Here is a 17,748-nt window from a genome sequence, read left to right as displayed (position 1 = left end):
TGTACACACCACGTACAACGGACACTGCACTGTCCTGTAGTTTAAGGCCTCATTCACACCTAAATGGTCTTGTCGTGTCTTGTCCGTGTTTAATGGCCGCCCCCAATACATTTCCAATGGAAGTCACATGGTTTGACCAAACATTTTAGTTTGATGGGGAGGAGGGGGGCAGAACACAGCGATCAAACAAAAATATTTGGTCAAACCATGTGACTTCCATTGAAATGCATTGGGGCGGCCATTAACACTCCCATCGCCCAGGACGAAGTTCTTTGGCCTGGCTGTATAGCCCAGGCGCGCCTGCTGGGCTCTTCTCGGTGACGCGCAAGAGTGAGACGTCATCAAAAAACTCCCTCCTCTGTTTAGCTGATGAAAACGAAAATCTTAAAACGTTCATAAATCGCGATCTAAATCATCCCGTCTTTTTTTTTTTTTTAAAGATTTATTTTTTGCGGCTTACGCCTTTTATTGGTTTTTGAAGGGACAGACAGTAGGCTGACAGGAAACGGGAGAGAGATGGGGGAAGACATGCAGTAAAGGCCGTGTCGGGCTCGGGAGTCGAACCCGCGGCACACTGCGACTGGATTACCAGTCGGGTGCCCAGACGGTTACGCCACCTCCTGGGCCAATCATCCCGTCTTTTTCTGAAAAAAGATCCTGTGTTAGACGGCGCTCCGCGGTCCAGTCGCTAGTCTCGATAGATTTATTCTTGTCTCCCGTTGTTGTCGATCGACTCTGAAGTGCTGTGGCTATTGTTAGCTGCTACACAACATCATGAACTGCCGGCCGGTCCGTCCGGAAAAGGCGTCCGTGTTTATAAATCGACTGGGCGCATGAATGTAATGGATTAAATAGTTCCGGGCAATTAAAGTGTACGGACAAGACAGGTGTCTTTTAGGTGTGAATGAGGCCAAAGTCAAAGAGCTGAGAGGAGGTCAGAGAAACACAGTCAGCAACATAGCAGAGGTTCTAGGTATGTCATTTAAACATCTCTCACTATGACGTTGTGTTGAATTTGATACTTTTTTGTGCCCAAATATACCATAATCTCTGTTTCTTTCTCTCTCTCTCAATCATCCATCTATCTATATCATTTATCATCATCGTTTATTTAGGCTATACAGCACATTTGCTTCCTGCACAGGTAATACTTTTTTTTCTTTTTAATTATTATAAATAGGGCATATGATCAAATATTGCATAGCAATACAAATATAAAATCCATCAAATTAGAAGAATCACTAAAATATTTTAATAAGAATGGTTGCATTCTCTCTCTCTCTCTCTCTCTCTCTCTCTCTGTCTCTCTCTCTCTCTCTCTCTCTCTCTCTCTCTCTCTCTCTCTCTCTTCACCCCGTGACCCCGTCGCCCACTGAGCCCCTCCCTCCTTCACTTTTAAAGGGGGGGGGGGGGGGTGATGAGACACGGATCGGGCTGTAATCCCGCCTCCAATGGTGTAAGCACAAAATGAATTCAGTCTTAATCCGAGAGGAGTTAATCCCTGTGCCAGTGGCTGCAGGGCCGGGCTGATGGCTGCCTCCTGCATGCTCTCGTCTCTCTCTCTCTCTGTGTCTCCAGGCCCGCCTCAGCCCTGAGCCGTGGCACCCAAAGCCTCTTAATTCTCATTAGCACTGCTAATGGAGCTTCCCAAACAAATGGGCTTTAGTCATGGGCTTGAGATACAACCCAACACCCTCTCTTTGTTACCCCCTCCATCTCTCGCTATAGCCTCACTCCCCTTGTCTATAGCACATCTGATAAGCGCAGCGCGTGTGTGTGTGTGTGTGTGTGTGTGTGTGTGTGTGTGTGTGTGTGTGTGTGTGTGTGTGTGTGTGTGTGTGTGTGTGTGTGTGTGTGTGTGTGTGTGCGTGTGTGTTTCTTATTCCTGGAATCCTGTTCATTATTATTTTTCGGAACTAGGATACGTTAAAAAAATGGAATGCTTAATGTGTGCATCCTTTTGAGCTGAGTGTTTTGTTCAGTGTGCGTGCGTGCGTGCGTGCGTGCGTGCGTGCGTGCGTGCGTGCGTGCGTGCGTGCGTGTATAAACTTACTGTACTGTATATACAGTATATACAGTATATATTGGCAGCTGCCATATATGAGCCAGATGCTGCCATGCAGCTCTATATCCTTCACATACTGTATTGTGCAGTAAATGCTTGTTGTGTCATCTGTAAATGCTGTGATGATGATGTCATCAATCTCATTATGTCACTGTTGTGTTGTTGTTTATTTAGGTCTGTTGCTTTTGAAAATAAACCATTTCAAGGGTTTTCATGTCAGAGTGTTTGTGTTGGAGCGCCTCAGTGTGGCCGTAGAGGTAATGTGCAACCACTTCCAGAGAGAGACACTAAATCTCAGCTGTAGAAACATGTTGTTTGCATGCATGCATCGCTGCATGCAAACAACATGATGTTCCCTATCAATAAAGGCATACAAAGCCCCCAAAAACAAGTCTTAAAGAATACTCACGGTCCTCGCGGGTCTGTATGTAGAGGACGTTGCTGCGGACTCCGTCCCCTGCCTGGGTGTAGGCCAGCACCTGGGACACTGTAGTTGGTGAACTTCTCCAGGCTCCGCAGCTCCACCTGCTCCCGGGTGGTGGTGATGTTCTGCATCTCCCCCCATTCTGAGGATGACGAGGGCAACATGCAGGGGACGGGACGGTACGGAGGAGCAAGAGTCACACACTGAGAAACCACCGCTTACCACTGGTGGAAAGTAACCAGGTGCATTTACTTAAGTACTGTACTTAACCCATTTTGACCTGCGATCAGATTCTAAAAATGTCTTGAAAAAAAAGCTATGTTTCTATGTCAGTCGTTCTTCGATTTTTCAAAAATAGCAGACCTACAAGCTCATAGCGCGCCACTCGGTGGCGCGCTATGAGCTTGTAGATCTGCTATTTTTCAATAGCTAAAGCATAACATAATGCAATCACCAAAAGGGGTTCCCGCCCAAAATGGGTTAAAGTACAATTTTAAGGTATTTGTACTTTACTTGAGTATTTACAATTTCCAATACTTTTACTTCTACTCCACTACATCTCGGAGACCAATATTGTACTTTTTACTCCGCACTACATTTAGCACCAGTGTTGGGCAGTAACTAGTAGTCCAATATTGCAGTATTGATACTTTTACTTAAGTAAAACATACTTTTTCCACCACTGCTGGTTACTGTCCACTGCATGTTGTCTACAGCATGGACAACATTCTCACTCATCATCGGTAACTATTCACAGTGCAGTATAGATTAGTACAAAAGACATGCTACCCCCCCCCCCCCCCCCCCCCCCCCCCCCCCCCCCCCCCCCACAAGGGTCAATATAATCATCGCTGTTCGGTACAAACCAGCTAACTCCATTTTAAAGTATCTGACAATATGTTAGTCACAATACCAACTTTGATGAACATTTTTGAGGTAAATGGTTTCTGCCCGACAGCATGCATATTAATTATATATATATATATATATATATATATATATATATATATATACATGGAAGGAACATAGACAGGTATACTAGCACAAAAGAGTGTTACGGAAAAGGGATTAGACATGCATGCAAACACATACACGCGCACACGCGCACGCACACGCACACACACACTTAGGGCTATATATCTTGCGCCACCCCTTAACACTTATCCCTAAACTAATTTGCCATTTTTTAAAAAACCTTTTAAAATAGTTCAAATAGCCGATCTACAAGCTCACAATGTTTCGATGTAGATCGGCTAGTTGAACTATTTTGAAATGTTTTTCTAATTAGTAAAAAATGGCAATTACGTTTAGGGATATGGGATAAAGGTGGCACAAGATGGAGCCCACAGTGTTTGTGCACACATATACAGACAGAGAGGTGGGTGGGTAGATGGGTTTAGTCTAGTAGCAGTTAGAATGAGAGAGATGATAATTACTCTGCATGGGCCCATGGGCCTGCCGGACCCCACAGCATGACCCACCTCCGTCAGGGAAGAGGGACCAGAACACCACACGGTAGCCCTTCAGCACGCCGTGCAGCGTCAGCCGCGGCGGCTCGGCCCATGTGATCACCGCCTCGTCCGACGTCACCGAGATGGCGCGCACGTTCTGGGGGGGCTCGCTGGGCACTGGAGAGACCGGAGGAGGAGGACACAACATGTCAGACATCTCATAGTCACACAGTGAGGTCCTCGTGTAGATTTATAGGGTTGCATTAGAGTTTTGTGATGTTTGAGCCTATAGTTAATAAAGAAAACATATGCATGGTAACTGGGTTTACTTGCACTAAAAACTAGGGATGTCCCGATACACTTTTTTCGTTCCCGATCCGATTCCGATACCACAATTTCTGTGTTAGCCGATACCGATACCGAATACATATATAGATATCTAGCTATATATCTCATGTTGTGTTTATAGCAGACTCCTCACTCAAATGTGCACTTGCAGTTTGGGCAACTCCAAAGCAAACTCTTTTTTATTTACATGCCATAATGTCAACCCCTTACCCCTGTGTCGGATCGGTTATACTGGCATATCGGTATATTCGCCGATACCGATATGACAAATAAGGGCCGATACCTTTCCGATACAGTATCGGGACATCTCTACTAAAAACACGTAATAATATTGTCAGTGATAAATAACACAAATCATTGCGATCTCTGATAATGATCTCTGATCGGAGCCTTTGTTAACTCCTGACTGTCTTCTGAACACCAGGGAGACAGACCCAATGAGAGAGGAAGGAGGACACGTAATACAGACCTACGCTATGTACTAGGGCATTCACTTCTAGTCATTTTTACTAGTTGACTAGTTACCTAGTTTACTAGTCGACTAGTCGACTAGTTGTTTAACTACCTATTATGTAAAAAAAAAAAATATATATATATTTGTATATATATATATATATTTTTATATATAGTATATAGAAATAAATATTTGTACATTTAAAAACTGTGTACATTGGTGACTATAACTATAATCTACCTGATCTTGAGGCCTAAAAAAATAAAAAAATAAAAAAATCTTATCAACTAGTGTCAACTAGTACCAACAAGGTCGACTAGTGGATTTACTAGTCGACTAGTTGCTAGTTGCTTAATGCCCTACTATGTACAGGTCTGTAAATGTATATTTCTGTAGCATAATATATACTGGTCGCTAAGCCCCTTAGACACTCTTGCTCCATTGACTATAATGGGAAATCACGCACTTTCCACATTCAGTTATGGAGGATTTGTGGTGCCAGAGTGCCAAAATCTTGTCCTAATCTCATATACAAGGACTGCAGTATATGCACCGGAAAAATGTGCATGCATGCCATTACAATTTCAATACACAAAATACAGGAAAACTCTTTTGTCACTTCCAAAAAAAGGTGGATCTATTCTATGGCATCTAATATCATTCAACGACATTATCATCGTCACAGGAGTGTTTGTGCAAGAACTTTGATGCAGATCGGTCAAGCAGTTTGAGAGATCCACGTCATAAAAATAGGTTAGGTGGAGAAGGCAAGCAAACAGGCAGATAGAGGGGGGGGGGGGGGGGGGGGGGGAGAGAGGGGGGAGGGGGGGCAGACATTAAGACATTAATGGGGTACCTTGTTCCTCTCTCTCTACTGGCCTAATGAGGGTGCTAATTAAAGTAGCAGAATAAAAGGTGTGGGGGGGGCAATTAATTTCAACCATTTTGTGTTATGTGTGTGCGCATGTGTTTGGGTGTGTGTATGTGCGTGTATGTGCGTGTATGTACGCTCAGCCGTGCACATACACACACATTCATGCGTGCGTGCGTGCGTGCGTGCGTGCGTGCGTGCGTGCGTGCGTGCGTGCGTGCGTGCATGCGTGCGTGTGTGGGGTGTATGCTGGTGTATACTGCACACACATGTTGGTGCTCATTGACCTCTAGAATCCGTTCGAAGAATAAACAAAATGTGCCACATCTCTCTCTCTCTAACACTGATGTTTTTACTGTAATAATAGCTCTCTTTCTGCCCTGTGGTTCTCTCATTTACTCCCACCCTCCACTAACACCCTCCTGTCCTGTATGTCTCTCCCTACAAAATGTCTCCTGTCCTTCCTAGTTCCTCCTGTCCTGTCCTGTACAGTATGTCCCTACTCTTTGTCTCCATACTGCATGTCCATGTCTCGTACCGTCTTCCAGGGTGGTGGCATTGATCTCTGTGCTGGAAGGCCCAGTCCCTGCTCTGTTGAAGGCCTGGACCACAACCCCGTACTGGGCAAACTTCTTCAGGTTGTCCAGGGTGTACACTTCACTGTCCCCGGTAGCTTTCATTTCCACAATGCTGTACTGGCCGTTGCTGCCCGGTCCATTCTCCCTGTAGCCGATCTGATAGCCCCGGATCACGCCGTTCTGAAGTTCCTTCTTAGGGGCCTGCACAATAAAACACGCACAATAAAACACATTATTTTGGTGTACAAAAACATTGCACATTGCATGATGATGAAGTCATCAGTAAAAAGTCCATAGACTTGGCTGCCACTACGTCATAGTGTGCCGTGGCACCCACTACGGGTGGGGGGGTGGTTGAGGGAACACACAAAGCCACGTGTTGGAGCGGCTAGAGGCGCTCAAATAGCACCGTTTGAACACTGTCATTTACGGTTCATTTACAACGTTTTCTTGTTATAAGCCAGGTAATAGCAAAACGGCACCTACCCTCCATGTGACCCGAATGCTCTGAGATGTCATGGGCGTCAGAATCACCTCCATAGGGGGACCATCCGGTTCTGTAAGGGAAACGTGTCAAACACCATGTTACTATCAATGTTTATATAGGGCTAGTCCGTCCCAAAAACCAAACAAACAAACAAACAAATAAGTATGATTATGAAAGAGAAAGCGGGAGCCGGGCGGACGAGATTATAGTGATTTCAGAAGTCAACAGGAGTCACTCACGTGCTTCTTCCGTGCTGATGGTGAGCTCCTTGCTGGGCAGGCTGCGGCCGATCTTGTTGAAGGAGTACATGCGGATGCTGTAAACACAGGCCGGGTGGAGCTCCACGATGTTGGCCTGGTTGTTGGTGGGCGATATGTTCCTGGTCGTGTACATGTGATCCCAGGTGTCTGTGGAACAGTCCAACATGGGGAGACGTTAGCTATAGCGTGTACATGTGATCCCAGGTGTCTGTGGAACAGTCCAACATGGGGAGATGTTAGCTATACCGTGTACATGTTATCCCAGGTGTCTGTGGAACAGTCCAACACATGGGGAGACGTTAGCTATAGCGTGTACATGTGATCCCAGGTGTCTGTGGAACAGTCCAACATGGGGAGATGTTAGCTATACCGTGTACATGTTATCCCAGGTGTCTGTGGAACAGTCCAACATGGGGAGACGTTAGCTATAGCGTGTACATGTGATCCCAGGTGTCTGTTAGCTATACCGTGTAGTCGTGTACATGTGATCCCAGGTGTCTGTGGAACAGTCCAACACATGGGGAGACGTTAGCTATAGCGTGTACATGTGATCCCAGGTGTCTGTGGAACAGTCCAACATGGAGAGACGTTAGCTATACCGTGTACATGTGATCCCAGGTGTCTGTGGAACAGTCCAACATGGGGATACGTTAGCTATAGCGTGTACATGTGATCCCAGGTGTCTGTGGAACAGTCCAACATGGGGAGATGTTAGCTATAGCGTGTAGTTGTGTAGGCTACATGTGATCCCAGGCCAGGTGTCTGTTAGCTATACCGTGTAGTCGTGTACATGTGATCCCAGGTGTCTGTGGAACAGTCCAACACATGGGGAGACGTTAGCTATAGCGTGTACATGTGATCCCAGGTGTCTGTTGGACAGTCCAACATGGGGAGACGTTAGCTATAGCGTGTACATGTGATCCCAGGTGTCTGTTGGACAGTCCAACATGGGGAGACGTTAGCTATACCTGAAAGCAATCTGTAACCCAAACACAAATTGAATGCCACAGCCGAAAAACAGTCTAAGTCCACACTATTGATCCATAATGTATAAATGATAAATAAGGGTTCAGGACAACGAGGCCTTTTCGTGGAGGGGTCAGAATGAAATTTGGACTGTTTTTCGTCTGTGGTACTCAATTATTCAAATGATTGATGTAATATTTGCCCCACTAGTGGCTCTATGGGTGTCTGTCCGATCTAGTGCATCTTAGGCCCAAATGTAACCCCATGGCCTTTCTTCTAGTAGTGCATCTTTTTTATATAATATTTTTTTATCCCACGATTTTGTAACCCATTTTTCACCCCTGTGTCAATTACACTACACACCCTCCGCCAACCTGGGGAGAGCAACGGACTTGAACTCATGCTTCCTTCATGCCTGAGTGTCCAAGTTGCTCCTTTACACCTGACAGGGGGGAGTTTCCCTGGTTGAACGTAGCGCGTGGAAGGAACACGCTATTTCAACCAGTTCCTTTCCCCTCCATCAGGCGCCCCGGCTGGCCAGGGGGAGGCAGTTTAGAGACCAGGATTACTGCATGTTTTTTGTGAGGGTACCTATAGGGGACACAGGGAGAACATGCAAACTCCACACAGAAAGGCCCTTTCGCCTAGGGTATGGGCACTGAGTAGTGCATCTTAGTAACCCCACAGCCTTTCTTAGTGCCTTCTATAGTGCATCTTAGTCATGGACAAGGGACAACCTCGAAAACGAGACGGTACATCTCAAGGTGTTTATCCTAATAAAGATGCCTGACCACACACTTGCATAGAAAGTAGCGCAACCTGTAGCAGGGCTTGTGAATCTGTCTCCCAATGAATCCCTACCTGACTTGTTCTTGTACTCGATGTCGTAGCTGGTGATGATGCTGTTGCCGTCAAACCTCTGGATCCAGCGCAGGTTCATGCTCCTGTCCTTCACCTCTCGCACCTCCAGCTCAGGGGGATCTGGGGGTTCTGTGTGTGTGTGTGTGTGTGTGTGTGTGTGTGTGTGTGTGTGTGTGTGTGTGTGTGTGGGTGTGTGTGTGTGTGTGTGTGTGTGTGTTAGGAGATTAGATGAGAGAGGTTAGGTAGTTCGTATTATGCACATGGTTTTGTAAATAATTGAAATCATCATCGACACTGATGCACTAACAAGCATTGCTTATTGCTTTGCTTCATTATTAAGCAAGCACAGTGTGTGTGTGTGTGCGTGCGTGCGTGCGTGCGTGCGTGCGTGCGTGCGTGCCTATGCTGTAGGGCTACCTTGCACAGTGAGCTGGATGAGTCCTCGGCCCTCTCCTCTATGTGTGTGTGTGTGTGCGTGCGTGCGTACCTTGCACAGTGAGCTGGATGAGTCCTCGGCCCTCTCCATAGGAGTTGATGGCATGGCATGAAAAGAAGACAGAATCTCCACGTTCAGCTGGGTTCAGCTGGGGATACAAACACAACAACACAGACAGCAGGCAGTGGTCAAAGCTGGCATGAAGTCTAGAGTGTACCACTCAATCCATCCACTTATTTTGCACAAGGTTAGTGTTGTATCGTTTAATAATCCATATTCACAAATGATTTATGCTATGCCAATGTTCGTATGTTTATTTCACTGTTTACTGTATAGGCTGCAACTGTAGTCAGAGGCTGCATCTTACAACTTTATTAAAAAAAAACAATTCAAAATAATTAAAACCAATAAAACAGTGCATATAACAAGTTTAAGAACACATCAGCTTGGAAATGCAATTCTGAACAGGTGGGTTTTCATTTGAAGTAGGAAGTGAGGGGGTGTCTCGGATGTGTTTGGGGAGAGCATTCCAGAGGGTGGGGGCGGCCACAGAGAAGGCCCTGTCGCCCCCGGTTTTGTGTTTGATTTTTTTTGGGAACCTCAAGGAGGCCGGCGTCGCTGGACCTGAGGGAGCGGGATGGGGCGTGTGGCTCGAGGAGAGCCTTCTAGGTGGTGAGGAGTAGTTTGAAGTCGATTGTGACTCAAACCTTGAGGCTTGTTGAGGTGTTGTTACAAAATTAACATTATATTGTCTTGTATAGTTCCTGAAGCGTGCCTCTGAGACACCTATGAGATAGCAGATGTTTCGTTTGATCTGTATGTAAAATCACTGTAGCCTATATTCACTCAGTCTGCGAGGGCGGTCAAGCAACTCCACCATACATGTATTCACCTCTGTATTCACGTAAAAAGTTTAATGGGTAACACTGAAATGTAGAAAAGGTTGTCATTACAGGCTGATCGCTAATGCGGTCACTCAGTCACCTGTGTGCCCGTTTGCCACTCGCCGTTTCTGTCTCTGAAATAAACCAACCGAGGAAACATCAAGGTGCCGGCTGTCTGCTGCCTCAATTGTTGTCTAGGTACTGTAGGATATCTCAAAGTCTCTGTACACAGAAAGAACTCCGGTGTGTCAAATATTTACCATAAGTTATCACCTTCACCTATCACCGTCACGTCCTTAAGTATTACTCTGGTTTCTCTCTCTCTCGCATTTTAAACTATTTTATTGAATTTCCACAAATTACAAGGTATCACAGTACAAGACTTGGATTACATTCAGATACAGGGCTACATGTCATCATAGAAATACATCAATGTTACGCTCGGCCGTCACATGACACACACACACACACACACACACACACACACACACACACACACACACACACACACACACACACACACACACACACACACACACACACACACAGCTGGACTCTCGGAAAGTAAAAACAGAGAGATGTGTCGGGATCCGCCGTGATAGCAGATCACCGTGGCGTAATGTCAACGTAATGTTTTCTAATCACTAAAAGTATGAATGCGCCTTTAGTCTAATACGAAGGAAAAAAATCCACATTGACTTGTTTATATTTGCATCTGTGTCAGCGCCTCAGCGGGCAAGGGTTTCTATTTTTGGGTCTGTTGTGCTGATGTTGTCCACTTTATAATTTATGTATTTACCAGACACCCTTATCCAGAGCGAGTAAGCACTAGTCAGCCAACCAGTCAGACCGTAAGTGGTCAAGTGAGAATTGTGCATAAATTGTGCAGAGCAATAAGTTCAGTCAGTTCACTGGCAGCTGACCATTGGTCGGTTTCAGCTCCATGCGTCTACTCTCCACCAGTCATATACTGACTGTACACACACTTCAATAATAGAGCCGTTTGCATTGCTCATTTTCTTGTTTGCCGTGTTGTCTCCTGCTGCTGCTGCCCAGAGTGGTGTAACTGTAAAGACAATTCCCTTCACCCCAATGGACCAATTTCCTGATTGTGGAATAGTTCCCAGAGCAAACACTAGCAGCGCAGTAGAGTTACAGCAGAATAGAAGGTAAGAAATACAAATAAATAAAGAAATCTATATGATCATCACATCTGAATCACTTTAACATAAAAGTGGAACTACTTGAGGTCTTAGTAACTCATGTGACGAGAATTTTGGACTGCTGTTGTCACCACTCTCTCTTTACATCACTGATGCTGCCCTTCCACCTCCCCAGCTATACCACCTGTTGTTTTGGACCTGATCGTATCTACTGTGTGGTGTGCATGGGGTGGGGATTCAGAAGGCTCCTATTTGGTAGGGGACGCGGGAGAGTGCTCATCGGAGTACCTAAAGGCAGATCCATTCATTGCCAAACCGAATAGCTAAATCTATTGCTCATTTGTTTTATTCATTAAAAACGTTTTCATTCAATTCATGGGTTGTCCTGAAGTAATGAAGTATATGTGCTACAAAGGTGTAGGGTGGCTGAGGGCTGAAGTCACACCTGGCCTGAGTCCAACTAATTAGAGTCAGAGCTAGGTGTGACTATGCACCTGCTGTGCATCTCGATGCACACAGGATATATCAGCCATCCTCACACACACACACTCAAAGAGAGCCTCTGTCTGTCCAATACATTACACATGCCTGTTTGCAGTTTGTTCTGCATAGCACAGTTTCAACTTCAGTTTCAGTTCATACCATAGCATGGTGAGCAGCAGTTTATGTAGACATGGCACTCTATAGTGTATAGTTTTCCTTAGATAGATATTCCACTGTTACGTAGGATTCATGATGACTATTTTCTATGTTTTCTTTTACCATGTTTTCTGTTCTTGCTTACTGTAAATCGCTCTGGATTAAGAGCGCCTGCTAAATGCCTAAATTGTAAATTGTATGATTCTGTACGCACTGGAAAATACTAGACCTTGTTATTCAAGAATCCTGCTATTGTCTGTCCTCCACCACTGAGCCAGTCACAGTAGTCTCTCTAAATAACATGTACTGTACATACATATAGCATCAGTGAGCATACTGCACTTACTGTAGCATCCAGTAAACATAATCAGCATCTATATTGTCTAAATAACAACACCATCATGCTAAATGATCAACGAGTGCAAATGGAAAATGCAAAGTGCAAGTGATTGGAGCTGACCTTGAGAGTGGAGATGACTTCGTCTCCCTTCTTGTTGATGATGATGGAGTAACGGGGGTTCCTCTCGGCGTCGATGACCGTGTCGCCGCGTTCCCAGCGGATGATGATGGGCTGCTCTCCCCTCGCCGTGCAGTTAAGCTCTTTGGTCTGGCCCTTCTTCGCCATGGTGGTGTTGGGGTGGCTGGTGATCATGGCAGGAACTGAGCAGAGGCGCACACGGAGAAACACGCGCACACGCGCACGCGCACGCACACACGCGCACACACACACACACACACACACACACACACACACACACACACACACACACACACACACACACACACACACACACACACACACACACACACACTTCAGTGAGGTGATTCATATGATTTGGAGTAATGAGAGGAGGGAATGCTATATTAGAAAGTGGGAATATATTACAGACATTTCAGGGAACCCCCCCCCCCACACACACACACACACACACACACACACACACACACACACACACACACACACACACACACACACACACACACACACACACACACACACACACACACACACACACACACACACACACACACACACACACACACACACTCTCTCTCTCCATTTCCATTTCACGCTTCAAGCCCCCGTCGGCCACTCTTGCTCTCCCCTCCTCTTCTATTACTCCTCCTGACTTGACTCACTGTCACTCTCCTCCCTCTTCTGTTCAGACGGAGGTTATTGATCCGGGAGGAGGGAGGGGGGGTGGTGGGGGGATCCTGTGGTTTTGTTTCCATCACTAATTCATCAAGCCCCCTCTTTGCAACCCCCGACCACAATACAAACATTCTGGAGTGTGTGTGGACAGGCTGCCGGAACAAATCAATCAATGGTGAAGATCCCCGGCAGTGTGAAAGATACAGGAGATGAAGGTATTGGTGTGTGTGTGTGTGTGTGTGTGTGTGTGTGTGTGTGTATGTGTGCGTGCGTGTGTGTGTGTGTGTGTGTGTATGTGTGTATGTGTGCGTGCGTGCGTGCGTGCGTGCGTGCGTGCGTGCGTGCGTGCGTGCGTGCGTGCGTGCGTGCGTGCGTGCGTGCGTGCGTGTGTGCCCAAAGCTGTTTCCCTAGCAAAAAGCCCAGCCTTTTCTTGCCGAAAAAGGAAACCTCCGCAGCGCTATGAGAGTGACAACAGGATGCGTTCCGCTCCAGAGGTATACTGTAGCCGTGCAGGGGCTGAGGTGACACTTACTCTTGACAGTGAGGATCATGCTCTTGCTGATGTCCGACCCCACGCCGTTGGAGGCCTGACAGAGGTAGTAGCCCCGGTCGTCCTCCAGGACGTGGCGGATCAGCAGGGAGCCGTTGGACATGATCTGGATGCGGCCGGTCAGAGGAACCGGGTGGTACTGTTGAGGGTTTCCCACACCTGTGGGAACCAGAAAGACAAACATACACACACACAGCGGCCTTAGTGCTATAGTTTGGTACTGTCGCAGTTTGGTAAAATGCACCTTTGTGATCTCTTTTTTATGTCATGTTGCCTGTTTGTGTTGCTGAAGTGCTGTACACAGTATAAGTAAGTAAGCCTTGCCGAGCCATGGGGCCCATAGGGCAGGAGCCTATGTCCCGTTTCTGTAGCGTGAGGCAGCTTGATGTACAAGTACACTAGCCTGACGCGGCCAGACTCATAGCGAGGATTCACTGACGCGGGAGGAAGCATCAGTGAATCCTCGCTATGAGTCTGGCCGCGCCAGGCTACAAGTACACCCCCTGGACATGACGCTAGTATGTCGCAGGGATTTACCCCCAATCAAATCCTTGATGCTGAGTGCCAAGCAGGGAGGAACTGGGTCCCATTTTTAGAGTCTTTGGTATGACCCGGCCAGGGGATCGAACCCCCGACCTCCCAGTCTCAGGGCGGGCACTCTAACCACAAGGCCACTGAGCTGGTACTGAGCTGTACAGTATACATACAGTAGCTTATCTTACCTTTGGCGTGTTTCCACATGACCTTCGGGGGTGGGTATCCCTCCACAGAGCAGTTGAGCACACCGGCCTTGCCGTAGATTCCGTCCTGATTGTTGGGCTGCACCACAAAACGCGGTGGCACTGCATGGGGAGAAAGAATTTATCATGACGTCAGGCGTCTTAGCTGCAACCATAAGTAAGTAGCTATAGTGTAAGTAGGGCCAACAATGTGAAGAGCTGGCACAATATAGAGCCATTGATGGATATCCCTGTGCCCTGATTGGCTGAGAAGGCACGCAACACCGAACATTAGAACATGGATCACTTCACTTCACCCCTTTTGCAACCAGATCTGATTTCAATTGCTAATGATATTTATAGGACACAATAAACACTTGTTTCCTGTTTTGTTTTGTGTGTGTGTAATACAGTTATGTGTTTTTACATATTTTAGTCATGACGCCATCTTCCTGACAAAAATGGGTCATGAAAATGTGTTCTCACTTCCTTCCTGGACTACATGTTGTCTCAGTAAGACAGCCCACATGGCATGTCTCCCCTCCACAGGTGGACCAAAGCATTATGGTCATTGTAGGAATTCAACAATGCAGTCAAACCCTAGTCAAACACTTCATTTGCAAATTTCCAATTGTGCTACTTTTGGCTAGAAGTGTATATTTGTACGTCTCTAAATGGGGACCCTATTGTATAATGCTTTATGGTGTCGTCCACAGTCTTTGTATTGAGTTGTGCTTGAAATGTACTGTACTTCTCCAAACTGTTAATACATTCTTCAATCAATCAATCAATCAATCAATCAATCAATCAATCAATCGAGTGATTGCAGTTTCTTCCAGTGGTGAAATTGCCCTTTAACCCATTTTGGGCGGGAACCCCTTTTGGTGTTAGCATTATGTTATGTTATGTTATGCTTTAGCTATTGAAAAATAGCAGATCTACAAGCTCATAGCGCGCCACCGAGTGGCGCGCTACGAGTTTGTAGGTCTGCTATTTTTGAAAAATCGAAGAACGACTGACATAGAAACATAGCTTTTTCAGAAAACTGTCAGGATGTAGAAGACATTTTTAGAATCTGATCTCAGGTCAAAATGGACTTTAGGAAATTAGGAAAATGCATGTTTAAGAAGTTGTGAAAATAGCCAATCTACAAGCTCACACTTGTAGATCTGCTATTGTCACTATAGTTTGGGTCCCGGGGGAAATAAATCCCATTTTTCTTTTGGATCTGGAGCTAAAACGTTTGTGAAGCACTTCTCTCTCTCCGACTGCATCCTCATCCCCATGTCATCCACCTCCACCCAGTGCTGTTTTTGGCAGCAAATTTCTCTTGAATAGTTTTCATTTAGTTTTAGTCACATTTTAGTCACCCGGAATGTTTTAGTGTTAGTCTACTTTTAGTCGACTAAAATGTATTTTGGCGGGCATTGATGTCGTCGTAATGACTGATTTTACACTTGCTGAAAATAGCCGATCTACAAGCTCACAGCGTGCCGCAGCGCGTACAATGACTTATACTGGATCTCTTGGCCACTAGTGCCTTCCTAACATTTTAGTCTAGTATTTATTTGTTGACAAAATCGATAGTATATTTAGTCATAGTTTTGTCATCATAGCTTAGTTTTCATGTATAGTTTCCATTCAGTTTTCGTCAGTGATGAAAGGTAGTCGACGAACAATTTTTCGTCATAGTTTTATAGTCGACGAAAACAACACTGCCTCAACCACCTCCGTCCCCTCACCGGTGACAATCCCCTCACCGGTGACAATCCCCTCACCGGTGACAATCCCCTCACCGGTGACAATCCCCTCACCGGTGACAAAACAACCCCTGCCTCCACCACCTCCTGCATCCCCTCACCGGTGACAATCAACTGCCTCTCCCAGCTGACGGTGGCCGCGGCGTTGCTTGCGATGCAGGTGTAGTTCCCGTTGTGCTTCAGCGTCACCTTGGAGATCTGCAGGGAGCTCATGAACTCTTTGGTCTCGATCCCGACGCCGGAGGCGGAGCCCGGCACGATGAGCTGGCCGTCTTTGTGCCAGGTGATGCGTATGGGCATGTCCCCGGATGACACCACGCAGGCGATGTACATGAGCTTCCCCACCGAGGTAGAGGGGATATCGAACGGCTGGATCAAGGGTGGCACTGTGGGGGGGGAGGAGGACGGGAGGAAAAAGAGTATGGGGAGAGGTCAGAGTGATATTGGGGAGCGCAAGACAGCGTGGAAGAAAAGAGTGGCGCTGTGGCCCTCTGGAGCAACGCTGAGAGAGAGAGAGAGGGAGAGAGAGAGAGAGAGAGAGAGAGAGAGAGAGAGAGAGAGAGAAAGAAAGAGAGAGAGAAAGAGAGAGAAGGTCATTGGCCAGCGGGCCCCCTCCACTCGGCCCCTCCCAGCAGCCCATAATAGCTGTTCTGGTTAGAGTCCAATTGGCAGGAGGAAGTCATTCTGTTGCCATAGTAATGGAGGCCGGGGTGGGCGGGTGGGGGGCGATACTACAGCTGAGACATCTGGGGGATTTAATCTAGGCCTCATTATTATTCATCTAATTAAATCAGAGACACACTCACACACACACGCAGGCGCTCGCACGCATACACAAACACCTTTAAACACCTCTGCAACCTGCATCACAGCCCATTCTTACCCCACTCACGGCAAAAACAAAACACAGCAATGCGCTACATTTTTAATCCATCTTAAAAAATGAAAAATCTACCTCCACCATTATTATGATAAAACACAGATCTCTCCACCTCCTCCGTCCTTCTCGGCCTCAGTCTATGCTCCGAGCTCCGTGTCCCCATGGCTCTTACCCAGTGGTGGACAAAGTATATATACTCAAGTATTCACAAATACAAATGACAAATTATCAAGTACATTTTCACAAACTGACAGAAATCTTCAAAAATATTGAAATGAGCCAATCTGCAAGCTCCCGACGCATTGCAGTGGTCTATTTTCACTACATTTGAAATAATATTCATAACATATATATTTGCCCGTTTGGGTCCAAAGAACTGGTCTTCCTAGAAATTAAGTGGGGTCAAAAGTACACTATTTGTGTTTAACCGTATCACTGCCACGTGGTGAACGAAAGTGCCAACGCTTGACTGCCGACCCGGATCTACTTGGTTTTAGTGTGACGCACGTCCGCTTTGCCGGTCCATTTTGGAAGCTAAATATTTAGCGTCAATGCTAGCGAGCTAAAATGAGGCCATCCTTACTCTAGAAAACGCCAATGTTCCAATCGGGATCACCGGACAATCAGAAAAGACCTCCGAACATCGTCCCTTTTGTCAAAACCATGGAGAACTCCGTAGATTTAGAGTTATTCAGCGTTTCAGTGTGCTTGTATATACAAGAAGTGAACGGCAGTGCGCATGCGCAAAACCGGTCTGGGATCGCTGAAGAAGGAAAGGCCAAGCAAGAAAAACAACAAA

At 46.3% G+C, this 17,748-nt stretch overlaps 1 protein-coding gene across 1 annotated transcript in view; it reads right to left on the bottom strand.

The window, feature by feature from the left end:
• The window catches only part of LOC306928680 (cell adhesion molecule DSCAML1-like), a gene marked incomplete at its 3' end in the record, with an annotated part of 90,780 nt that overhangs the window by 11,557 nt on the left and 61,475 nt on the right, over positions 1-17,748 (bottom strand). The window contains 12 exon segments of the mRNA XM_079508950.1: positions 2,440-2,547; positions 2,549-2,631; positions 3,926-4,117; positions 6,152-6,392; positions 6,678-6,748; positions 6,918-7,085; positions 8,766-8,894; positions 9,253-9,349; positions 12,348-12,547; positions 13,573-13,749; positions 14,313-14,432; positions 16,171-16,455. Coding sequence (XP_079365076.1) covers positions 2,440-2,547; positions 2,549-2,631; positions 3,926-4,117; positions 6,152-6,392; positions 6,678-6,748; positions 6,918-7,085; positions 8,766-8,894; positions 9,253-9,349; positions 12,348-12,547; positions 13,573-13,749; positions 14,313-14,432; positions 16,171-16,455 — 1,871 coding nt within the window.

Source organism: Electrona antarctica, assembly GCF_951216825.1.
Source record: "Electrona antarctica genome assembly, chromosome: 8".
NCBI classification, from domain to species: domain Eukaryota; kingdom Metazoa; phylum Chordata; class Actinopteri; order Myctophiformes; family Myctophidae; genus Electrona; species Electrona antarctica.
This window is presented reverse-complemented; position numbering and strand designations above follow the sequence as displayed.